At 42.8% G+C, this 27,545-nt stretch overlaps 1 protein-coding gene across 1 annotated transcript in view; it reads right to left on the reverse strand.

Annotated features, from left to right (window-relative positions):
* Nucleotides 1–27,545, reverse strand: part of MYO19 (myosin XIX) — a 521,756-nt gene that overhangs the window by 73,456 nt on the left and 420,755 nt on the right. Inside the window, exons 17-18 of the mRNA XM_072133499.1 lie at nucleotides 25,753–25,860; nucleotides 24,911–24,981 (exon numbers count right to left, since the gene is read on the reverse strand). Of these exons, the coding sequence (XP_071989600.1) occupies nucleotides 24,911–24,981; nucleotides 25,753–25,860 (179 nt within the window). The remainder of the gene's footprint in view (nucleotides 1–24,910; nucleotides 24,982–25,752; nucleotides 25,861–27,545) is intronic.

Genomic DNA, 27,545 nt, shown 5'->3' on the forward strand with positions numbered 1-27,545 from the left:
AAAATGACTCTAAGAAATTAATCAGTCTACAGTTACATCTAATTACACTTGGTGAATATTATAAACACCATATGATACCACGTGGGATGCGTTCAAGGGTCTCACCTACATTGTTTGCACAAGACAAAGAGTTCTGCATGAGATTTGCCCAGATCTCAAATAAATATGCCAAAGACTTAATCTTATTAAACATTGAATTTTTAGAAAAAGAAACAGAAGCTTTGAAAGAAAAACTTGGGGCCATCGAAGAGCAATTGAGTACTATTCTCACTACGGAGGATTATAACAATTTTCTAGCAACAGTTCACACACATGTTCAAACAGCTAAAGCGGAACAGGAGATCATTAAGAGAAACAAATGGATTCGGGACTCCGATAACTATAGCAAAGGCCAAGTATATAGTTGGCAGAGTGACTATTCTCAATCAAAACAGAAAGAGGGGAACAGACAAAGAGGCAAGATGTCCACAAAGCCACAACTGGGACATACACTAAACAGAACAAGAAACAGCCGGCTACTTTTTTATGGACACCCGGGAATACGAAGACTCCAAACAAATCAAGACAAGACGAGGAGGCCGCAAACACCACAGAGCCAGAAAATTCTGCAACTCCCAATCCGGACCAGCCAGCCCCCAAGATGGCGCTGAGGAAAAGAAATTGACTGAATTAGTGGTAAATATTTCCTCTAAAGTATTAACTAAAATCAAATTTATGTATTATCTAAGGGGTTGTCATATTGTATTTCCTCATACCCTGACTGGTTCCAAATCGAGGTTGACCTACAGAGGTTTATACGTACAATTAAATTGAAACATTTTTTTCAAGTGCATACTTTTGAGGGGGTTAGAAATTAATCAGAATTATGTTTAAGCCAATTCCAGCTACGGAATAAAACTAACTTTAATCCAGATGTGGAGGCGCCTCATATTGAGGCTTTCTTTACTGCTGTCAAAAATGACTTAATGATGTTACGTAACAACACAGGGGATTTGTTATTGGATCACCCCAATTTGAGGAGTGGTGAAATTACTGCTCTTAATGAGCTGGCCCGTGACGGCGACATCACCGTCAAGTCGGCGGACAAAGGCGGTGCTGTCGTCGTCATGGATACCAGCTAATATTTAATGGAAATTAGGAGGCAACTGTCTGATGTAAATGTGTACCAGAGAATCCAGGTAGATCCCAAATTCTTACTTGCTAGAAAAATCAAACACATTTTGGACGAAGCATTAAACAACAATATTATTAATACAGATATGTACAATATTCTACATGTTGATGATTCAATCACCCCTGTATTGTATATCTTACCTAAGATTCACAAGGATTTGTTGAATCCACCAGGGAGGCCAATCGTCTCTGGCACAGGGTCTATCTTTTCCAACATCACCACATTTCTCGATAGAGCTCTTAGGGACCTAGCCACTACAGGACATTCTTATATACGTGACACATCAGATTTTATCAACAAACTCAATGAGGTGCATTTCTCCCCCACTCAGAAAATTCTGTTGGTATCATTTGACGTGGTCTCCCTTTATACTTCAATTGATCACCAAAGAGGCTTAGAAGCAGTGAGAAAAATGAACACTACAACATTTTCTCCAAAAACACAGGACTTTATTTTAATCCTACTTGAATTTGTTCTCAAAAACAACTATTTCCTTTTTGGTGACGACTTTTATTTACAAAGAATGGGGGACGCAATGGGGGCCAAAATGGCCCCTACTTATGCGAACATTGTTATGAGGGTGCTGGAGGAAGACATCATCTATCCCTCCCCACTATTCAGACATTGTCTGAGTTGGTGGAGGTTTATAGATGATGTCTTCCTCCTATGGACTGGTACTGACTGTGAGCTTAATTCATTTCATGAATACTTGAACACCATCGATGAGACTATCAAATTTACGGTGGTCACATCTGACACTGTATTACAGTTCCTCGACGTTTCTGTTTCAATTCATGGTGAACACATAGAGACTGACATCTATTCCAAACCAACCGATAAGAACACATTAGTTCGATATGAGAGCAGCCACCCGCGATCAACTATTAATTCTCTTCTGTACAGCCAACTCCTTCGGGTTAAAAAAATAACTAGTGAACCCTCCAAACTTCAAAAGAATTGAACAACCATGGCCAATAAATTCAAACAACATGGATATCCGAAACAGATTATCAAAAAGAACCTACAAAAAGTACATGAGAGAGATAGATCGGAACTTCTATCCTCTCATAACATTACAAAGAAACATGACCGTATACCTTTTGTCACGACATTCAACTCACAAAGTCACAATATTGCTAGAATAATCAGGAAACATTGGACCAAACTGACAGGTAGCAACGTAAATGTACCTGAATTCCTCAATCCACCTCTTATGTCCTATAGGAATGCCCAGACGATCAGGGACCGACTGGTTAGGGCAGACGGCGGACCATTCAGAAGAAGCAGACAGATGGGAATATTGGGACAGCTGAGAAAAGGCTATTTCCCATGTTGTAAATGTATCAATTGTAAATATATGATAAAGGGTCCCAATTTTATACACAAAGATAAACAGTACAACATTACACATTATTTGACCTGTGATAGCTCTTATGTGATCTATTTATTAAGTTGCCCCTGTTGACTATTATATGTGGGGGAGACCACACTTGAATTCAAAACGCGCTTTAATCAGCACAGAAACACAATACGTTCAAATCGCAAAGACCTACCAGTCTCTAAACATTTTACAGAGGCAGAACACCTAGAAAAACACCTTAAATTTTGTATAATTGATCACATACCACCGTTACGCAGAGGAGGCGACACAGAGGGAGTCCTGAAAAGCGTGAACTCCAATGGATCCATACCTTGGGTACATTAAAACCAAATGGTCTTAACGTCGATTTTAAACTGTGGACACTGTAAATAAACAGAACATCAAGCGAGATAACTAAGTCACATATGTATTCTCTTATTGTTGTCTATAATGGTGTAGCAATGAGTAATTTTTGTGATAAATTTGTTGGTAATTTATTTTTCTCTATTCTATAGATAATACGAGCCCACCTCAGATGTCTCCTCGCTGGAACTCCGGATTACTGCCTGCACATCATTTACATTCTATTTCTTCAACACTAACCTGCCGCTCTGTATGTCATTTGGAACAAAGATTTCCTTTATGCGATCCATTTATCTGTAAGTGTGGGGGTTCTAGCCAGAGGTTATGCAGTTATTATTGCACTAGTGTCCCTACAGGGTAAGGAGTAATGTTAAAGCGTGCCCCGTTTATTCTTAGGGGTATACCCGGTATATTGCTCCTTTTGAACAATGGTTTCCCTGGGAAGGGTTAGCCCTTGTTCAATAAGACCCAGGTCACAGCTGTTATTACAGCACATTCTTTCCTCGTAAAATGGCTGTACCCCTGTACAGCACTTGTATTTACTTCCCTTCTTCATACATCTATTACAACAAGGCATAATAAGCTTATCAGAGTACATAGTGTCACTTAGGTGTGCACTTACTAATTCAGCAGCAGTATTTGCAATGTGTTGTTATCCTGTTACCATGACGCCGATCACGGAAGTTGGACCCCATTGCGCATGCGCACAGGGCACCAGAGAGCGTGCGTTTCACAGCGTTCGCTGTGTATATTTCACAAATCGAGCAGGTTATTCATGGATCGGAGATCAGGACAGTCCGGGGAGACACCTGAGGTCCCTGCACGGAGGCTTGGTCAGTACACTGGAGCACTTTATGCACTTTTTTTGCACAATTTAAATTTGCAACGCATGTACCCTTATATACAGGGGAATGGGACATGCAAATTGCCATAATTTTAATTCATCTTCACTTGATATATTATTGTATGTGTACCAGTAACACTAATTGTCCATTTTTTGTATGAAATTTGTATGTTTTTACCACGAATATATAAATTTGGTGGGTGGGGAATTGTTGGTCATGTGACCATTCAAATGTGTATATATATCGACCATGTTCACTCCAAAAACGGCTTGCAAAAGGCACTCTTGAGCCGAAATGTTGCTGTAATTACTCATTTTGAAATAAAGTAGAACCACGTTTCTTCACACATCTGGAGTGCTGCCCGTTTTTTGGATATTTTGTTACCAGAGGATCCGAGGCCCGATCCTAGGATGCCTGCACCCACTACAGCTAATCAGATAGTGCAGCTGGATCTTTCTACAAGTATCTATCTATATATCACCTGTCATCTATCTATCCATCCATCTCATATCTATCTATCCATCTATCTATCTCATATCTATCTATCTTATATCTATCTATCACCTGTCATCGATCTATCCATCCATCCATCTCATATCTATCTCTCTCATATCTATCTATCTAATGATTTAGTTGCAATTCCTTACAAAATACACAGAACGATGCAATTAACGGCCCCAAAGTAACATACAAAAATACAAAAGTTTATGAGTAAAAGTCATAAAAACAACTGAAAAGGTGCATGTCATTGCACCTAATTTTGTACAATCAATGCATACAAGTAGAGCAAAACAATGTATTCTCACAGCATCATGTTAGGTCAGGCGGATAGTAAAGTGTAAATATGTCGGAGGTCTAGAAAAATTCAGGGACAGCAAACTCCATGCGTATCCTCACTTCGAAGTGACTTCCTCAGGGGTAAGTGTCACTTTGGAGTGATGATACACGTGGGGTTTGCCTCCCCCTGCACCCACCTAGACTTCCGCCATGCATGTCAGCCTGACCAACCATGATGCTGTGAGAATACACAGTACATGTGTACTATGTGCAGTGTAGTGTGCAGGTGTCAGATTCAGGATTTCTGGCGCACGTTCTTCATGAATCTGGTGCCCCCTGCACTGCTTTGACAGACTGCACCAACTTTTTTTGGTGCACTTTTAACATGGGGCGTTTGACACATTTCTATTGGACTTCTATTGGATCAGTAAATGCAGGGACTATTTGAGCACAGCAGGTGGAAGGAGACTCTGAAGGCTGAGCGCTCTGTAGCACTGAGTTGTGGAATAACTGCCGCTGTCAGTGCTGTGCATGTGCCTGGCTAGGCCCCTCCCACATCTGCTTCTGTGTGGATCAGAATAGAGGCTGAACAAGCATCATAATAACAAATAGAAAGGTATCTTTAATTCCAGGTAACCATTACAAATAGATTTTTGAAATATTTTAACCTCTTTGACAGCTTTTTGTAGTCATATGCTTCGTGGCATAACCCCTTTAAGGACTTTTTACTGCAAGCACAGTACCATTGACATGGATCTATATCACTAGTGATAAGGTTTGGTAGAATGATCCCATTCAACCTCTATTTACTCAAGTGTAGTTCAAGGTAATTCAGTTATCTGTTGGTTCCACCATAAGAAAAAAGTTTTGTACCGTGTTAGCCAGTTGAAGAAATTCCTGTTGCTTTTCATAGGTCAAATAAAGTAACCTTCTTGAGATTGTTACACCTTTTAATGGCTAATTAAATGGACATTAGCCAGTTAGCCGTTAAAAGGTATCACAATCTCAAGAAGGTTACTTTAGGGGGCAGATTATAGTAGTTATATTCTTGTACATAGGGAGCAGTATTATAGTAGTTATATTCTTGTACATAGGGGGCAGTATTATAGTAGTTATATTCTTGTACATAGGGGGCAGTATTATAGTAGTTATATTCCTGTACATAGGGGGCAGTATTATAGTAGTTATATTCCTGTACATATGGGGCAGTATTCTAGTAGTTATATTCTTGTACATAGGGGCAGTATTATAGTAGTTATATTCTTGTACATAGAGGGCAGTATTATAGTAGTTATATCCTTGTACATAGGGGGCAGTATTATAGTAGTTATATTCTTGTACATAGGGGGCAGTATTAAAGTAGTTATATCCTTGTACATAAGGGGCAGTATTATAGTAGTTATATTCTTGTACATAGGAGGCAGTATTATAGTAGTTATATTCCTCTATATAGGGGGCAGTATTATAGTAGTTAAATTTTTGTACATAGGGGGCAGTATTATGGTAGTTATATTCTTGTACATAAGGGCAGTATTATGGTAGTTATATTCGATGAAAAGGCAGAATTTTAGTATATTCAATATTAAATTTTGTTTTTGTAATAGTGGTACAGTAGCTAAGAGTACATGGGAGACAGTATCCATCTCTGTTTTCTCTGTGTTATACATATATGAAACTGAAGAAAGGTAATTAAAACTTTCTTGTTATGTGGCTCTAAGTAACATTTTGCTACACCCATATCACATGACCCCGCCTACTACATTTGACTCCACTCTTATCATTTTTTCCAGGTCCTCTTTAATTTCCCAATCCGCCCCTGAAAGAGGTAGAACCTCCGTCTGGGATTTCAGCAAGTTGCACGTATACTAGAATTGGCCAGGCCATTATAAAAGCAAAAAAGACCCAGAGTTTATCAATAAAGAAGCCTCTGAATTAGATCAGCATCTGCATTAAATCAGAAGATTTATACTACAACCAGTAAATGATCCAAATTTCACTTTCGGGAGTCAGTCACCTCCTTTCCAATAGGATTCCAAGCGGCACTTGGTCTCTGTCACGAACCCGACTCACCGGAGTTCACACACTGGGATAACTACTCTATGGAGTCCCAGAATTTAGCCCTTAAGCTCCGCCCACTTCCACAAAATGGCGTCCTTACGCTAAATTTACTCCACAGAATCCGCACTGCCACCACCCACGAGTTACTTATGCAAAGAAGGCCGTAGGCACCTCAACCACACAGACAATGTACCCTGATGATAACTCAGCACATGCACTCACTACTTACACGATATTACAATTATAAACTCACACAGAACATGCAATCGCTTACTACATGGACTATGCTAATAATGACCTCTGGTAACGTGATTCCCTTTAGAGACTCAGATTCTTTAAGGCTACAAGCAGAGGCTTATTAAAAAGTTTTAATTTACATAAAAATGCAGTACACTCAAAGAATTCAATTGTCAGATAAAATAAAAAAAAGGATTAAAACAATACACATACAATACTTACAAACAGTTATGGAAGAAGAGGAAACAAAAAAGTTCTTGCTAGTGAAATAGGAAGAAATTCTTTGGCCCGAGGACAGGGCATAAGCATCGATCCAGCCTCCTATTGTCATAGAGTCACCCAGACTGAACACTACTATGTGGCTGCTTCATTAATTTAAGCCCAGGTGATTTTTGACCCCCACCCCTGGCTGTGATGTCACTGTGAGGGGGATTTTTCTATCCCCCTCCCATCAGTGAGCTACTTTTTGGGTCTGGGTTTTTATCAGAATCCCATAACTTTTGATTGGGAGATGGCACAATTGTGCCATGGCTTCCAACCAAACGGGCATGTTATTCCCATTAACCCCATACCAAACTCGGGGTGTCTTAGCCTAATATCAGGGGTGTTCTGCTATTGGCTGCCTTCCATTGCAGCTAATGTTCTGATTTTCAGACCAGGAGTGTGTCTAGACCCCATAACTGTCCTGTGTAACTTGGGACCTATAATTATGAATTATGTCCCAGTTATGGGCAGCTATGATATTCCCCTTTGTCTGAATTTGGAGGGAAAAACATGTAGTCTGTGGCTTCTTTTCATCCCCCACTAACTAGACTACTCTGGCCGAGAGGTGTTAATTTTACCACTTAGGAAGACCATGCTTCTCTGATCAAGCATAGACTCCCTGGGGTTTTATAACCACCCTGCCAGGCTCACCTTCCTGGCTGATCTTAAACAAATGGAGCCTAATGATTTATAACAGGCAGAATGAAACACAAAGAAAGAAAAAAAAAATATATATATACAACAAACAAACTGTGGAGGAGTAATATTATTATCACACCTCCCTCCAGAGATATGGCATGGGATTTTGATATTCTAATCAATATCCCAAGCCATTATCTGCCGGCTCTCCCTGCCGTGACAACCCGTCCACATTCCCATGTTCACTGCCCTTCTTGTGTTGAATGGTAAAGTCATGTTGCTGTAGGCCTAGACTCCATCTCAGCAGCTTTCCGTTATCCCCAGATACCCGGTGAAGCCAACTGAGAGGGTTGTGGTCCGTTACCACAGTGAACTTTCGGCCATATAAGTAGGGCTGTAGTTTCTGTAGGGCCCACACAATGGCAAGGCATTCTTTTTCTATGGTGGCATAGGCCACCTCCCTGGGTAAGAGTTTCCTGCTTAGGTATAGGATGGGGTGCTCATCTCCCTCTGGGTTGACCTGGCTGAGTACCGCACCCAAGCCATAGGCGCTGGCGTCAGTCTGGACTACAAACTTGCGGCTGAAATCTGGACTCTGTAAGACTGGAGAGCTAGTCAGAGCCAATTTCAGAGCCGCCATGGACCGCTCACAATCGGCAGTCCAGCTGACTACCTGTGGTAGTTTCTTCTTTGTGAGGTCTGTGAGGGGCTTGGCCAGGGTACTGTAGTTAGGGACGAACTTACGGTAGTACCCAGCTGTTCCTAGAAATGACAACACCTGTTTCTTCGTTTTGGGGGTAGGCCAATTTGCAATGGCCTCTACTTTCCCTGGCTCGGGCTTAAGTGTCCCCCCACCTACCAGGTGTCCTAGGTATTGCACCTCAGACATGCCTATCTGACACTTCCCAGGCTTGATGGTGAGACCAGCTTCCCGGAGGCGCTTGAGCACCTGTGACAGGTGTGTCAAGTGCTCCTCCCAAGTCTGGCTAAACACTGCAATATCATCCAGGTATGCCACAGCAAACCCTTCAGACTTACTTAGCAGTTTGTTCACCAAGCGCTGGAATGTGGCAGGGGCATTCTTCATGCCAAAGGGCATGACTTTAAACTCATATAGTCCAAAGGGGGTGATGAAGGCGGACTTTTCCTGCGCCTCCACTGTCATGGGAATCTGCCAATACCCCCTACTTAAATCCATGATGGTGATATACTGGGCGCTGGCGAGTTGATCCAAAAGCTCATCTATGCGGGGCATTGGGTAAGCGTCAAAAACCGTGATGCTGTTCAGCTTCCTGTAGTCCAAACAAAAGCGTGTGGTCTTGTCCTTTTTGGGGACAAGCACCACAGGTGATGCCCACGCACTTTGAGACTCTTGGATTACCCCCAGTCCCAGCATTTCCTCCACCTCCCTCTTAATGTCAGCCCTTACTTCTGTAGAAACCCGATATGCACCCTGTCTGACTGGTGGGTGTCCCCCCGTGTCTACATGATGAGAGGCTAGTGGGGTTTTTCCTGGTTTACCGGTGAAAATGTCAAGGTATGGGTTGAGTGTCTCTCTCAGCTGGGATTTCTGAGATCCAGACAGCTGGGCGCTGACTATGGCATCCTCAATGGACCCTCCCTCCTGTGCGGATGCCACTAAGTCAGGCAAGGCCTCCCTTTCTCCCTCCTCTGGTATACTGCAAACTGGCAGGACGCACGTATCCCTATCATGATGAGCCTTGATCATGTTCACATGAAAAACCTTGCGCTTCTTGCGAACATGGTCGATCGTGACTACATAGTTCACGTCATTTAGGCGTTGATGAATGGGATACGGGTCTTCCCACGCAGCTTGGAGTTTGTTTTGGGTAGTGGGGATCAGGACCCACACCTTCTGGCCCACCTCATACACTCTCTCCCTGGCGTTCCTGTCATACCACCGTTTCTGGTCGGCCTGGGCTTGAGTCAGGTTCTCCTGCACCATCCCTGTCAATGCCTGCAGTCTGTCCCTGAACTTCAGAACATAGTCAACTACAGAGACCTCTGGTGACCCTAATTCTCCCTCCCATGACTCCTTCATGAGATCTAGTGGGCCACGTACCTTCCTGCCATAGAGAAGCTCAAAGGGAGAGAATCCAGTCGATGCCTGCGGTACCTCTCTGTAAGCGAATAGCAGGTGTGGTAGATAACGATCCCAGTCCTTCCCATGGGTATCCGCAAACGTCCGGAGCATCTGTTTGAGGGTCCCATTAAACCGCTCGCAGAGTCCATTGGTCTGCGGGTGATAAGGACTGGCTACCAAGTGCTGCACCTGTATTTTCTTACAGAGGCACTGCATAAGGTGAGACATAAACTGGGTCCCCTGATCTGTGAGCATCTCTCTGGGGAACCCTACACGAGAGAATATAGTGAGGAGCGCATCTGCCACCTTGTCAGCCCAGATGGATGACAATGCCACGGCCTCTGGGTAACGTGTGGCATAATCCACAACCGTCAGGATGAAGCGTTTACCTGAGCTGCTGGTGACATTCACAGGGCCTACAATGTCAACAGCAATTCTCTGGAAAGGCTCCTCAATTATGGGTAAAGGGATGAGGGGTGCTCGCTGTACCTGGCCGGCCTTCCCCACCCTTTGACATACTATACAGGAACGGCAGTATTCCGCCACATCATTCCCCATATTGGGCCAAAAGAAATTCTGCTTGAGTCGACTTTTGGTTTTAATTATCCCCAGATGGCCTGCTAGTGGTATCTCGTGGGCAACTCTCAAAAGCTGCTCCCGGAAAGGGCGAGGTACCACCAGTTGCCTATCAAAGGATACATCCTGCTGGGGGTCAGTGTGAAGGCTCTGTCTATACAGCCTACCCTGGGTCCCATGTAATACATTCCTTGTCCCCCTCCTCAGGGGTCTGACCAGCCCTCTCACGTAGCTTGTGTAGACTCTCATCTGAGTGCAGGGCGTCCAGAAACTGGCGACGCTCTGACTCTGTACTGGTTAATAGTTTAACCCCTTGACTGGTCTCAGCCACTGGTGACAGGCTGTCAGTCTGCTCCTGTTCCTCTGTAACCCGGACAGCAGGAGGTTCAGGACTCAGGCAACGGTGAGCTTCCTGAAGACTCCGACTGCGAGTTACAGCGGACACGGACACACCACACTCCAGCTTTTGGCGCAGAGCTGTGGGTGTTAACATACTACCACTCTTAGCCACATTATTAACACAGTTAAACTCTACATCATTACTATGTTCACATTCATGGTCTATGGCATTAGAAGCTAGGTTAGAAACAGGTAAATGGTTACTACACATTTCAACAATATCACCTGATGCATCATTTTCACAGTCTACAGTAGGCATAGTCCCAACAATATCAGATGTTAACTCACGTGGGGCACCAGGGATGCCTGTGTCCTCATCGGCATCCTGGACTACATATCTAGAGACCAGACGCCCCAGGTCGGTCCCCAGTAACACATTGGTGGGAATTTTGTCCGTTACACCCACGTCTGTCATCCCTCTCCCCGCCCCCCAATCCAGGTACACCCGGGCCATGGGCAATGCAGGGGTGAGGCCTCCAACTCCAGCAACTGTAAGAGTCCGTCCTGGGATGAGATCCTCCGGCTTGACAAGTGAGGGGTGCACAAGGGTCATCTCTGCACCAGTGTCCCTCAACCCCATTGTGACATTGTCACCCACAGTAACCTCCTGTAGGTTGTCACCAACCACCCGCTTACTCCCACCCACAAACAAAACAGATGGTGAAGACAATGTTGGTTTGGTCAAAGGGGTGGTCTTCCTCTTCTCAGGGCATGTAATGCTGATGTGCCCCGATCTGTTGCAAACAAAACACCTGCGTTGGTCTCCCGCTGGCTTAAATGCTGAAGAAGGGGATGCCCCAGAAGCTTTGTGGGAAACTGTAGAAGAGTTAACAGGGGGCTTACCCCCCTTCCATCCTGCAGCTGCAGGTTTCCGTGCCTCGGGCACTCTGCTGGCAGCAAACACATCTGCCAGCTGGGCAGCCTTTTCCAACGATTTTGGCTCCCGTTCTCGTATGAACTGTCGCACCTCCGCTGTACAGGTGTGAATAAATTGGTCCATGGCGATCAGGTCATCCATCTCCTCTAGAGTGGTCACACCCCATCCTCTGGACCATTGTTTCACCAGGTTTAGCAGTTTCCTGGCAAACTCGGCATAGCTATCCGTATCTGTCTGCCTGACAGTACGGAAACGCTCCCTGTATACCTCTGGAGTGAGGTTAAAACGCTGTATCAGAGCCCTTTTGATAGCCTCATAATCGTGCTCCACAGAGGCAGGTAAGGCTACAAACGCCTCCAGTGCTTTGCCTTTAAGTCCAGGGGTAAGGTATCGGGCCCATTCAGCAGGCGGCAGTTGAAATTGCCTGCAGACCCTCTCAAATCCTTGCAAAAAGACATCCAGGTCCCCATCATTCTCCAGGACAGGAAAACGATCCAGGCGGGGCCTAAAAGAAACACTGTCCATGGACTCACTCTGTGATGATGGTGAAGTTCTTTGCTGTTGTTGGAGCTGTATCTGGGCCATCTGCAGCTCATGCTCCCGCTCTGCTTGGCGTTCAGCAAACTCACGTCTACGTTCCTCAGCCGCCCTCTCTGCTCGGGCAGCTTCCAGCGCTGTTTGGCGTTCAGCAAATTCACGCTTTGCTTGTCTCTCCCGTTCTTGCATCAACAGCTGTATCCTAAGGCTAGGATCACAGTCACCGATCTGCTGGAGAATTAGAGAAAAAGAAGTGTCCATACCGCTGGCGCCGCCATGCCCAGCCGGTTGCTGCAAGACATCTCCTATCGGTTCCTCTGAGGCTGGAGGTCCCTGGTCCGGTTCCGCAGAAGGATGGGACTGCACATCAAACGCCACCAGCGTTTGAATTATCTCCGCCTTGTTCTGGCCCGTTGTTATTAGCCCTCTCTCCGCACAGAGAGTCAGCAGATCAGCCTTGGATCTGTTTCTGTATACCTCTGCCATCGTAGCAGTGGTCTCACTAAGCAAACAAAAGATAGAAAAGAAAAGAGGGGGAGGGGAACTGTTTTGCACGTATGTATATTGACTGACAAGTTTTGAGTGCACTGAGTCTCTTGCTTGTGGACTGTAGTATTAGGAATACTTCAGCCCTTAAGTGAAAGGGTTAATTGCTTAAACCAAACACTTAAAGCCTTAACAGTGTAATAAAAAATTATACACTATCCCACCGCTATGCCACCAATCTGTCACGAACCCGACTCACCGGCGTTCACACACTGGGATAACTACTCTATGGAGTCCCAGAATTTAGCCCTTAAGCTCCGCCCACTTCCACAAAATGGCGTCCTTACGCTAAATTTACTCCACAGAATCCGCAGTGCCACCACCCACGAGTTACTTATGCAAAGAAGGCCGTAGGCACCTCAACCACACAGACAATGTACCCTGATGATAACTCAGCACATGCACTCACTACTTACACGATATTACAATTATAAACTCACACAGAACATGCAATCGCTTACTACATGGACTATGCTAATAATGACCTCTGGTAACGTGATTCCCTTTAGAGACTCAGATTCTTTAAGGCCTACAAGCAGAGGCTTATTAAAAAGTTTTAATTTACATAAAAATGCAGTACACTCAAAGAATTCAATTGTCAGATAAAATAAAAAAAAGGATTAAAACAATACACATACAATACTTACAAACAGTTATGGAAGAAGAGGAAACAAAAAAGTTCTTGCTAGTGAAATAGGAAGAAATTCTTTGGCCCGAGGACAGGGCATAAGCATCGATCCAGCCTCCTATTGTCATAGAGTCACCCAGACTGAACACTACTATGTGGCTGCTTCATTAATTTAAGCCCAGGTGATTTTTGACCCCCACCCCTGGCTGTGATGTCACTGTGAGGGGGATTTTTCTATCCCCCTCCCATCAGTGAGCTACTTTTTGGGTCTGGGTTTTTATCAGAATCCCATAACTTTTGATTGGGAGATGGCACAATTGTGCCATGGCTTCCAACCAAACGGGCATGTTATTCCCATTAACCCCATACCAAACTCGGGGTGTCTTAGCCTAATATCAGGGGTGTTCTGCTATTGGCTGCCTTCCATTGCAGCTAATGTTCTGATTTTCAGACCAGGAGTGTGTCTAGACCCCATAACTGTCCTGTGTAACTTGGGACCTATAATTATGAATTATGTCCCAGTTATGGGCAGCTATGATATTCCCCTTTGTCTGAATTTGGAGGGAAAAACATGTAGTCTGTGGCTTCTTTTCATCCCCCACTAACTAGACTACTCTGGCCGAGAGGTGTTAATTTTACCACTTAGGAAGACCATGCTTCTCTGATCAAGCATAGACTCCCTGGGGTTTTATAACCACCCTGCCAGGCTCACCTTCCTGGCTGATCTTAAACAAATGGAGCCTAATGATTTATAACAGGCAGAATGAAACACAAAGAAAGAAAAAAAATATATATATATACAAACAAACAAACTGTGGAGGAGTAATATTATTATCACAGTCTCCCTTACCCCGTGGTGCACCAACAGAGTTGTGGAGTCTAACATACTGCTACAGCATTTGGAAACAGTTTTAGTCCACGGATGGTGAAGTATCTTATTATAAATACTGAATACAACTTTGCACTTATATTGGAGCAGACTCTATTTGTAAGGAAATTAACAATCTCTTATATATTAAAAAACACTCTCTTATACAGGACTTTTGCTTAGCACATGAGTTTTTGCACCAACTGACCCAGATATATAGATCTGATTAGACATTTTATGCTCCACCTCATATGAGGATTGATTTTTAATATGTTTTATTTTATTAAACATTGTTATTTTATTACCGCATGTTGTGTTTATCCATCTTACGCTAACTGAGAAGTTACAACTTTTTTTCTACACTTGAGGTTCCCAAGCAGTGTTGGTGAGCACGATAATAGGAAACACATGAGGTTTTGATTCATCACTTCCCCATATGTGAGGCCCAGGTATCTGTGAGTTTGCACAATTTAATTACACCTTTTTTGGTCCAGTCAGATGCTGCATTACCTCCCTTGGTCAATTATCACCCTATTTCAGCTAACATGGCAGGAGCATGATGTATCGGCGGTACTGAGGCTGCAATATTCTGCTGGACCAGTACCACCAGTGCTAAGGGATTATTTCTTTTCACATTCCAAACCATAATGTTCACTGTATCCGGAAGACTATGTCATGGGTAGGTACAGCAATATCACAAACAACGAAAGTGACTCCGACTCAATTTAGTCACTACAAGATTTTACTCAAATAATGTTGCACACATTACCACAAGGAATACCCACAGAAATTTACACTCATGATGCCCTGTAGTGTGCATTTTTGGTATATTGCATAGTTTTACCTATGAATAGACCAAGAAAATTCTGCTTCAGGCGGCAGATGCGGAGACCTGAGGAGGGTTGCAGAACAGCTTTCCTCTGTGTCTGCAAGCGGTACAGCAGATCAGTAGACAAATGGGTATGAGCTGCTCTATGGCTCTGGAGGCATTTGATGATCTTATGGCACCTGCGTCCATGCAAGGAAGTGCTGCCTGGCAAAAGAGCTGGGGGGAGCACTTCGGCGAGGAAGGAGGTAAATAAAAGTATTATTTTTAAACTGCCCAGACTATTAAAAAATCTGTGGCAGCAGTATATAATAAATAGGAGAGGGAGATTTAATTATTCAGGCCTAAATAAATCAGGTTGGGGGGAGGGGGATATTATGGGCTCTATATATGACAAAACCTGGGAAAAGGGGTCCCATGACTCAATATGGTGCCCATTAAAAGTTGGGGTACTATATATATAAGTATTCTATGCTAAGTTGTAGAGGATGGATATTAATTTAACTGGGGGCTGGCCTGATGGGCTACTGTATATAACTTAAATGGAAAGATTGTATTTGGGGGTCAAATCTGAAATAAAAGGTGACATTTATAGAGAGGGCTGTTATGGGGTACTGTATATATTTAATTGAAGGCTGTACATACCGTAACTTAATTAGGGTGGTGTTTTATATATTATTTATAAGGGTGGCACTATTTATTAAATTATCAGGGTTTGCAGTTTGGGATGTATACTACTCAGGAGAACAGTGTTGTTATCTAGGTGACATTATACTGTATTTGATTGTAGTATTTTTATGGGCGCTGTGTGGAGATGCCGCATGGAACTGAAGATATCTTTGGGTAAATTCAACAGTGATTGTGATGGCCGCAAGAATTCCTAACAAAGTTGTCTTCCTGATGGAGCAGGATCCTGTAAGGTACTACACACCCCTAATGTCTGTGACACTGACTGACTACTTGTTTGTGAAACAGTGTCAGGCTACATTCACACACATGTATGGGGGACGTATATACGGCCGATATACGTCCCCCATACACTTCTATGGGCTCACAACACCATACCGGAGTGGTACGGTGCAACACACATGCATGTCCTATGTTTCTACGTGATAAGGCGCCGTGTGCTGTATATGCCTATGGAGAGGGGCGGGTGTGAGCTGCGCTCATCCCCTGCTCCTCTCCGCAGCGCCGATGTATGCCCGCCGTACTACGGTACGGCGGGCATACATTGTCTGAATGTAGCCTCAGTATGTGTACTGTCATTTACAGGATGTCAGTGAACTGTGGTGATGTGTGAGAATATTGTTATAAATTAATCAGGTTTTAGATTTTTCTAAAATGCTTCTGTAAATTCAGATAGCTGAATATATAAGGAGATCAGGGGGTCGGGGGGCATGATTCAGTTTTCACCAAAGGCAGCAAAAAGGCTTGAATCGGCCCTGGTGTAGGCTGCAGTAGAGCAGCTGTTTGTTACCTGTTAAAACCAATGACACAGGAACAACCGAGTGTTTGACACGGGCGGACTGGCGGTACAATACAACAGCTTATAATCTTGTCAAGAATAACTCCATCCCATGCAGAGTGGCTTGTAAGCCAAAATACAGAAGGTTGTACAACCAAATAAAACATTGCTTAGCTATTTGGTATTCCTCAGAAGCTTCTCATTTAGTGGCTCATATATGATATAAAATCTGTAACATGGCTTGACGACACATGGATATGAATTCAGACTATGCTAACACGGCCCATTGTTCAAATCTGACATGTTACAGTACTATTCCAGACGATTTTGATGTGATTTTTCACATTTTCATGCTCAGATTTCAAGTTACTGAGAGGCTTACATTATAGTAAAACTCCATAAATAACATGTATTTTAGAGACATGCATTTTAAAAAAAAAATTGGTTTCAATTTAGATTTTTTTTTTTTTTGGCTAAATGAATGTATTTTTCAAATAATTTACACATTCACAATGGATAAAATACCAAAACACGCCACAGCGTTTGCTACCCAATTTCTTCCAAGTATAACAATACCCCATATGTAAAGAAAAGCGATCTGAAGCAGCACTCCAAGAGTAGTGAAAAAAGAAGTGATTTATTCGACCATCAATGGTGGAATAAATCACTTCTTTTTTCACTACTCTTGGAGTGCTGCTTCAGATCGCTTTCCTTTACTACACGTAGTGGGTCACGTCAAACACGCTTTGAAGACCTGCACCCATGGTGCCGTCCCAACTCCGTTTCTTTTGTTTTTAATACCCCATATGTGGTGGTAAACTGCTATTTGGGCACACACCATGGCATTGAAGGGAAACTGAGCCATTCAGAGCAGATTTGTATTATCACTTTTTAAAGGTGATACAAGTCTTTTATTTTTATTTTGGACATAGAAGGGCTTATTTTCTGCAAGATTAGATACACTTTACAGATATTTCATTTTAGTGGGTCTTTAGCTTATTGATGAGATTTTATTAAATCTTTAATAAATGGATGAAAAGAACATTCCAATTCAGGTTTCATATTTTTTTCATTGATTTGGGAGGATGTTTACTGCACCATAAAAATAATATGTTATCTTTATTCTATAGATAACTAAGATTACATTGATTTATGATTTGTGTCATTTATAAAGTTTTTTAAATATATTTTTTTACAATTTTACTGAAGAAAAACTAGTATAGAGAAAATCTCTTGTTTTCTCAACACCATCTTTTCGGAGACATAGCTCTAATAATTTTTGGTTGACAGAGCTGTTTTAGGGGTTATTTTTCACATGTTGAGTTACTCTTTTCAGCGGTACAATTTTGGAGCACATAACATTTTTGGACACTTTTAAGAACATTATTGTGAAGGTATTTTATGAAAAAATTTAATTTTTGGCAAGTTTTTCTGTTTTTTCTTTACAGCGTTCACTGATCGGGTCCATTAATGTTCCTAATTTATTGAACAGATTGTTACGGATGAGACGATACCAAATAAGTGGGAGTTTTTTTGTGATCTTGTGGTTTTTGCACTTTATTAGATACCTAAAGGGAATGTTGGTGTTTAGGGGGCTTAACAAAAAAAAAATTAATTACATAAAATTTAAAATAACTTTATTAAATATTTCAAACTTTTTTTCTTACAGGTTAGCTTTCAGCTCTTATTCACTTAACACATTGTAAATCTACCATCAAAATCAAGCATAATAAACCAGGGACACTTTCTCATCCAGGCACTGTGAGTGAGGTGATCCTCTTATATTTGTTATCCACTGCTTCCTTCCTTCTAAAATCAGCTTTTAAGATAATGCTTATGAACCTGAAGGTCTGTGGAAGGCATTACCAGAGCGCTTCCGTGCTGTAAGTTCACAGGATTTTGTACTGTGAAAGAGCACTTACCCCTCCCCAATGTGTGCTGAAAATTCCCCTGCTGCAAGCAGAGTGAGGGAGCAGGGGGAGGAGGAGATCGCGTAACAGCCTGTTAAGCTATAGCATGGATGTGCTCTGGTAATACCCCAAAGAGCCCTAAGGAGTAGATTACCACAGTCACACTGTGGGTTCCACTGTCCACCATAGTACTATCAGAGGGTAGGGAGCCTGATAAGAGATGAACACGCACTGCCTATACACTTAGAAAAAGGTTTTGGACAAGTTAATACGGACATGAATAGGCAGTACAGTGGAGCCAAGAAGTTAAGTTGTTAATGGTGCAATGTATGAAATTGAGAAGGGAGAAATCGCAAGATTATGCTTTGTAGGTTGCTTGTGTGCACAAAATACATTCATTAACCTTTCATCATGTAGTCAGATAATTGTCTACAACTACTGTAAATTACTCTGCTTCAAAGATGGCACCTTTGTCTGAAGACTACTCCCAAAGATGGTGTCGGCATCTGAGATAAGACTGGAATGTAACCACCCTGAAGCCTTGGTCATCTTGGATCTTGGCGACATAGAACAAAGCTTGCAACATCTACTTTCTATAAGAGTTTGTGTACATTCTTGAATAAAGCGGAATTGTCTGCTCATCTGACCAAGAGGGAATTGGACCTGCTTTTTGTCGGGTGTGATTCTACGTGCACTTGGTTTACATCAATTTGGACAGGAGCAACAACTCATATAAAAGGGGGGTCCGCTCATAAGGAGATTGCTCACCTCAACAGTTGGAGACAATGCTGAGTTGACCATTTCATAGATGTGCTTGGACATTGCTAGCCAGCAACCTAAGGACTAGTATCCGTGCCCAGCCCGAGGGGAGATTGATCGCCTCCTAACAAGAGCATGGTAAATCTACCGATTTATATAAATCTGTAGTCTTTCCTGTGTCCCTCTGGCTTTCTGTGGTGCCTGTGCTGTGCCACTGTGTGGTCACGGGGTAATCTCTAGAGATGATAGGATAGGGCATTGTCTCTGGTGGTCACAAAAACCACAATCTGACTAGTGTGTTTGTCACGGGTGTCCCCGCGATCCATGTCTCGGATCGCGGGGGCACCGGTGTCCCGGTCTGCCGCGCCGCCCCCGGTCCGGTTTCGTCACGGGTGTCCCCGAGATCCATGTTGCTCTGCTGCCGCTGCTCCGTTCCCCTCGGGTCAGTACTTACCTGTCCCGGCTCCTGTTGGCTCCATCGCGGTCCCGTCCAGGCTGCAGGTCTGTCTCCTGTGTAGGCCGCGCGCTCCCGCTGCTAGGGCGCACACGCGCCTATTCTCTAGGAATAAAAGGTCCTCCTTATTGGTGCTGGTATACCTGGCTCTGCTATATAGTCTGGCTACTCCCAGCATCCCCTGCCGGATCTTCATGTCCTGTTACTGAAGAGAAAGCCCTCCGTGTTCCCGAGCGTTTCCAGACGCCTCTGTGGATTCTGTGATTCCCGTGTTCTGTGGTGTTCCCGTGTTCCGTGCTGTTATCCTGTGGCGGTCCTGTTATCCTGTGGCGGTCCTGGTATCCTGTGGCGGTCCTGGTATCCTGTGGCGGTCCTGGTATCCTGTGGCGCTCCGGTAATCCAGCAGCCATCCGAGGCCCTGCCAGCCATCCGAGGTCCTGCCAGCCATCCGAGGCCCTGCCAGCCATCCGAGGCCCTGCCGTGGCCCTGCCTGCCACCTGTGGTCCCTGTGTCCCTACCTTGGCAGCCACCGCAGGCCTAGTCGCACCCGCGGAACGACCTGGTGACTCCCGCCGCAGTAAAACAACCCCGCTTTGCGGCGGGCTCTGGCGAAGACCAGGAGATCACTTAGGCTCCCGGGTGCGGCTAAGGTTGTTATCTCCCGCGGTGGTCCAGGGAGTCCATTGTTTATCCCCCGAGATTGTGACAGTGTTGAGGGGGCAGTGATTGCTGTTGGAGTCCAAGGGAGGAGGCTGGCATCGGCACACTGTACGGGCTGGATAATCAGGGACAGCGATCTTGAAAGTTACAGTTAGAATCTACCAAGGCACCACTGTCCTATTCTATGTTGTTTGTTTGATGACCACAAAATACTCTTGGACAGAATACGCTAACGTTGGAAACCCATGGGGATTAATTGAAGCAAGCAACAGACTGGTTATAAGTGGTCACAGACTTTCACTGTGAGACGCAAACAGAAAGAAAAAAAAGCAGTGCAAGAACAGTTCTATAACATGCCCAGGGTGCAGATAGACTTTGATGTTGGCTATTTCAGAAAACTTTTGTTGTCTCTTCAGTTACCACACCCCAATACTATGCAGATGCTTAGCTAAGAGAGCTAGAGAAAGATCAAAGTTGCTGCTGCGAAGAGAACTTTAAGAAAAAGAGTTTTTTACATATTTTTCTCCCTGAAACAAATAAGGGAAGGTGGAACTTGGCATCTAAAGCAGCATCCTGTTAGACCCCACCCCCTTATCCCATATGACCGGAGGGGTTGGATTTATGGATTCAGGAGAGACTTGTTATAATTGTGGTGCCTTCAGAATATCTCAAATCCAGGCAAGACAGCAGGCTGTGGGACAAGTAAATTTAATATAAAATATATTCACTATTCCTCTGTGTTACTTTGTATTACTTTTGGGACCTCTACTTCAAAACCAGGAGGGAGTCACGGAGCTGAGTCGTAATTTTGTGATAAGAAAGGGATGACAGCATTTCAGCCCAGTACTTAAAGCACAGTGTTGTACTGTGGTTTTAAGGTCGTAGGGGGGGAGGGGGGGGGGGAATCAAGGGATTCTCTTCTTCTCCATAGAAGCAGGAAATAGAAAGATTATAGGAAAACTTTTTACAAAGCTAATTACGATTTCTCACGTTACCAGTGATTAGAACTGGTATACAGTGAAATCATAAAACTATTTCAGTTGACCCGTTAGAAGTTCATTTGTTTTACTTTGTGGGGAAGTGTTGAGCACTAAAAGATTGTGTTTTATTGTTTTCACTTATTAGTCCTGTGGAGTTTTGTTCCTGAGAAAATATTCAGTAGTAAAGTTCATATGTTCATATTCAAAGGTGTAGGTATATTTCCAGATTTATTTGTAGAATTTGAACTCAAACTAGGACATCCATTGCCCCAAAAATAAAGTGTACCTATTAAGATTGAGTATAGAAAAATTTGCTGTCATTTAAAATTATTCAGGATTTTCTACAGAAGCAGTGTCCCATGACTCTAGAGCAAGCAGTTGCTGCTAATGTTGATAAAATACAATTGTTGGCTCAAATGCTGTTTTTTTCATCCAGATTATTGGATTTTTCACAGATTAAGGGAATCAATATGTGCGGAAAGTCCTGCCAAAAGGTGGTCAGGATTCTTCAAGCATGCATATAGTAGTTATGCTCTCAAAAAGTAGAAGATAGGCCCAGGTTTTATATGTTAATGACGTTTTGTTTTAAACTTATATTCTCCTTTTGTGTTTTGTAGCTCTGAGAGCTTATGCATATTCAAGATGAAAGTTCTAAATTTTTAATGTATAAACAATTATTTCCGCTAGGGCAATGTCTATCTGTGCAGCCCAAACACTGATTAATAACCAGGTACGTATTTATTTTTGAAATCTCTAACTGATGAAGAGTTATTTGGAATTGAGCATGAACATGACTGTAATGCCCTAACCCAACAACAAACTTGTGGTTTTTCACATGTTACTGATGAAATATCTAATCCAGAGTTTTCTTTTTTTTTTTTTATAGATGGCTCCAGAAGCATGGGAGAAGATGGACGGTTCTACACTGGATATGCTGTGGTCAGTGGCACACACAAGGTTATAAAAAGTTGAGCTGAAGGCACTCATTGGAACACTGACCGATCTAGAGTCAGTGTCAACATCTACACCGACTCTAGGTATGCTTTTGGGGTGGAACATGACTATGGTCCGATATGGTGGGCTAGGGATTTTCTTATCTTTGCAGGTACTACAGTAAGATAAGGCAAGTTGATTAGGGAACTGATGAACTCCTATTACCCAAAGTAGTAGGAATTATAAAAGCTAAAGCACACACAATGGCATCAACTATGGAGGCAAAGGGAAACAATGCTGCGGACAGAAGCATCAAAGAGGTGGAAAGGAGAAAAGAACCCCAGAAGGTTCAGGTCGCCTTGGCGCGTAAATTCAGTTTGATACACAGATGTTCCCGACTTTGGTGAAACAAGTGCCATAGGAGGAAAGACGTCGTGGGAGAGAGCTGGTGCCCGGATGCAAACGGAGGGCTCCTAGATGGTAGAGAACCAAGTATGCCTCCCAAGATCACTGTTACCTGTTGTTTGTCAGGTAGCCCATGGTTCCATCCATAACTCCAAGAACGCAACGACAGAGATCATAAGGAGACAAGCCCCTAATACAAAACAATTCTGGGCAGGTCGTAAAAACCCCTCAGAAGGCTACCCCCAGGCCACTGTATCCATTTCACTGAGTGCAGATAGATCTAATTCAGCTACCAAAAAGTAGCACATATAAGTTATATGTGTTGGTGTGCATTGATTTCTTTCTAGGTTGGCTGGAAGCTCTTGCCACGATCAAGGCTACTGCATGATCCAGAGCCTAAGTATAGGGAAGTATAGGTGTTATTGTTCAGTGCAAGTCACATTTAAGGGGAATTAGTTATCTACAGGTTATGTACAGGAATGGACACAAATTAATAATTACATAGCACCGGGCCCGTGCCACAACCCTAGCAAAGCCCCTGCCTACCAGTGAAAAACATCCAAGTGCTCCAGTATTTGGTGTGGTGCCCTCTTTTTTTTGGACCTTTCCCAGAAAGACTACATATTGAATATCAGTTGCCAAAGGTGGTAGTATATGGGTATATTTTGGAGCACACATATTTTTTTCAGGTTGGCTAAAAATTATAATAAAGCAATCCTTGTCAAAAGTGGTCTACAGGTATGAGTAACCAAACATTTCCGCTCCTCAAGTTAAGTTTAGGGATAAATTAGGTAGCTCACATCCCATACCATTCACAAAGTAACATGAAGATTGAGAGTTGGACTCAAACTACAGATCCAAAGGGCAATGGTGGAGACGGAGAAACCAAAAACCGAGGGACTACCATTAGCCATTCTAGTAAGATATAGGCCAATAAAAAGACATGGTTGAGTCCCAATAAGATTGCTCGAAATGCAGTTGGATGCTGTACAAAAGTATACTAGTTTCCTAGTTTTCTCTTCCATCTTGATGATCTTTTAGGATCTCAATAGTTTCAACCTGGAGATTGGTTGGCGATAAAGAAGCATGGGAGAAGGAACTTTGAGCCTTCCAAGTTCTGTTGACAATAAGCACCTCAATAAAGCTAGAAGTTAATGGTGAATGAAAAACCCCCCTCTAGTTTTGGGATTTGGGTGGCTAAGTCATTTGCAGTCGACCCTGAAATTATTGGAATTGTTTCTTTTCTGTGTCCTTATTATTCTTTCTATTATTCTGTCCTTCATTGCATTTTGGTCATATGGTCATTTTTTGTTAAGAGGTTAACCTTTTAAGACTAGTGAGAATGTATACAGATGTTACATCACAAAAGGACAAAGAAGAAGACGGAGTCAAAAGCCAAAGATGAGGTCTATAACACCATCCAATCAATCCAATGTATGTGAACCACTGGAGGTAATGATGAACTTGACTTCCCTTTGTGCAAGTCCAAGTTAGAAGGAAAGTGGACACCCACATTAAATGTGTACCCACATTACAGACAACACTGGCCCCACAGGTAAAATCAAAATAGCCATCAAGAAGCTTACAAATCAATTAAGGAGCTCATTAAGAACTCAAGTAACTCAGATCCCCCGGGATAGCCACTTTGGATGACTATCCCAGGTGACTGATGAGTTGGCAAAAGTGGCTCACCCAGAAAGGGATCCTTATCTTAGTCCTCCTTTTAGTCATGCTATTACTTTTTGCTTTTATTGTTTGCTATTTAGTTACCTGAAATAGAAAAGGAGACTTCATGCTGAAGGTAAGGATTTTTGTAAGTCTTGTGTGTCTCTCAAACCTTTACGAAATATCAGTCCCCTAAAGTGCACCAAAGATCAAGACAGGAAGGGACAACACCCATCCCTCAAGTGTAGGGAACCTTGTCTAACTGACCGACAAAAGAGTGCAGGACAGATAAGAAGGTTAAGAAATGTATTTAGGGAGGACTCAAGATTATGCTTAGTAGGTTGCTACTGTGCACAAAATACATTTATTAGCCTTTTTTCTATGAGAACTGTCAATCTGTGGAATAGCCTGTCTCAAGCGCTGGTCACAGCAGGGGCAGCAGAGAGCTTCAAGAAGGGTCTAGATGCCTTTTCCCACCTAAATAACATCCTCATCCAATCCCTTCATCATCATTTTGGACAGGAGCAACAACGCATTTAAAAGGGGATCTACTCAAAGGTTTTCTAATAAACCCTTAGGTCTACAGCAAAGATACAAGTACCTGATTGGGAAGCCTGCTGCACTGATATGAATGGTTTCCACAATGCCACATGCTTCAAGTTGATTGAGTACCTAAAACATACAAATAAATTGCATAAGAAACAATACCTCTACATAGTAATTTAAAAAAAAGTTACCCATCACATGTGTTTCACTGGAAATGAAAATATGCGACCGGGAAGAGTCCCCACATACACACACTAGAGTTATGATAGTAAACACAATACTAGCGGAATGTGTGACCTAAAAAGTATTTCACAAAAAGTAAAAAAATAAAATGAGCATGCAAAAGTAGTATTGCATAAAAAAACTATGCATATTTGGTATTGCAGGAACCAAACTGACCCATAGAATAAAATCTATTGCATTTAAACATTACTGAATATTACATTACTGATGCTATGGCATAAATGCGGAAAAGAGAGTTAAAAATGCAATATCTAAAATATTTTTGCTAAGAAAGAGTACATAAAAGTGGATTAATGAAGTATATGTGCCCAAAGAAGGTACAAGAAAAAAATACTGGAAAAAAAAAAAACTGGTGTTGCAAAAAAAAAAAAAAAAAAAAACGTCTTTCAGCTACGTTGACAGGAAAATAAAAAAAGTTACATCTCTCAGCATGTGGTATTACAATGCATTTACATGACCTTAACATTCCTCTATCATGAAATTTACAAACTACAGATGTTAGCATAATGTTAACACATGTTAACATCACATTAACATTGTGTTTTGTAAATGCAAAAGTTAACAGCAACGCAATAAAGGCATATCTCTTCTCCTTGCATTTCAACCCAATGTAAATGCCATGTGAGAACGAAGACTTATAATAAACCAACTTACCTCCTTTTTTTTAAATACCTTTGCCTTGCAGTCCATATTTGGTTTAATACATCGTATATAGTGCGGTGTAGTTTTATGTAAAATAGTCATCAAACTATCTAAAGAACCCTTTTAAGAAATGAAAAAAAGATATTGTTATAGTTCCTAGTCACAGTACTGTGTGATCACACTATGCCATCAACTCAACAATTACTGCATGCACAAGAATGGTCTAGCCATTCTTTATAATTTCTATATAAAAATCCTGGAGACAAGATTGAAAGGCTCGAATTAAATAAGAGATTAATCTAAGATCATTGGCAGATCGAAGTGCACGGGTTGGGCGATAGACCCAGATGAGAAGTAGGGAGATTCAGCATTTTCCAGAGGTTTGTGCATGAGGGTAATTATATTAAGCTGTATTTGGAAGGAGATGAGCAACCAGTGCAGTGACTAGCACAGTCCAGAGGAATCTGTGGTGCTTACCGTAGGAACGGGCCGATTCAACGGCGCAGCAACTAAGCTGCATCTTCGTGCCAGTCACGGTGTGCTGTGAGCCGGAAAATGAGGGGACACTGGTCCATGAGAGGGGCTGCAATGGAGTGAGCCAGGACAGGGATCTCCTGTCGCTGCAGTGTCAGTGGATGTTGGCTGTTCGAAACAGTGGAGGGTCATCGTTGATAACTATTGCTGGAGAAGTACACACCAGAAGTCGGCAAGAGTAAGAGACCAATGTTGAAGACGGGTGGAGCCAGAAGACCCGGATGGGTGAAACTAGTCATAATATACTGAGCTCTACCACCTGCTTTCTCTGCAACAAGAAATCAGCGGACGCATAGTCTGGGTGAGATAATTCCAGTTATGCTAAATGCTATATATGGTGTAACCACTTTCATAGCTGGGGAATTGGCTTTAATTGACATTCTTTGGCAGGGTTACTGCTAAGAGATAAAACCTCTCTTTAGCTCAGTGCTGCTATTTTTGCCCTTATATTGAGCAGTTTGAATATGTCAAATTAAAAGTTTATATCATGAACTACTTACTGTATTTACTCAACATGTATTTATTCCATAAAAAATGTACAATATATGGACTCTGCCATTAAAACATGAGCAATATTTCTGTATACAATTTTGTCGTATCAACACCATTAGTAACACTCAATAGGTGATATACGATGTTGCAATATACTCTATTACAATGTAGTCTAATAACATCCCATTAAAAGTGCTTGGTTGCAACTTTCACCACTGCTAGCAGTGGAGCAGGCTATGATATAGCCAAAGAAATATGGTTGATAGCCGGATAGATGTGATGGTATTAAAAAATGGGATCAACAGAACCGATAGGTGGCATAAATTCTAAATAATAGGGAAAATTGTGCTGTGAATTAAGGAGGAGGGAAATGGGGGGTCACAGTGTTAGGCTAAATTCACACTGCCGTGAGCCCGCCGCACCGTAGTACGGCGGGCACACGGCAGCGCGGGGAGAGGAGGAGGAGGTGAGCGCAGCTCACCCCCGCCCCTCTCCATAGGAATTAATGGCGCACGGCGCCGTAATACGGGGAAAGATAGGACGTGTCCTATCTTTCCCCGGGCTACGGAGCGGTACGGTGCCGCACGTGTGCTGCACCGTACCGCTCCCGTACAGGGCCGTGAGCCCATAGAAGTGTATGGGGGACGTATATCGGCCGTATATACGTCGGCCGTACTGTATATACGTCCCCCATACTGTAGTGTGAATGTAGCCTTAGAGTATAGAGACTGACATAGACCAGTTGAGGTCTATTGTGGGCTATTTGGAGGGTATTAGTT

The sequence above is a fragment of the Engystomops pustulosus genome, chromosome 2 (assembly GCF_040894005.1).
Source record: "Engystomops pustulosus chromosome 2, aEngPut4.maternal, whole genome shotgun sequence".
Lineage (NCBI taxonomy): Eukaryota > Metazoa > Chordata > Amphibia > Anura > Leptodactylidae > Engystomops > Engystomops pustulosus.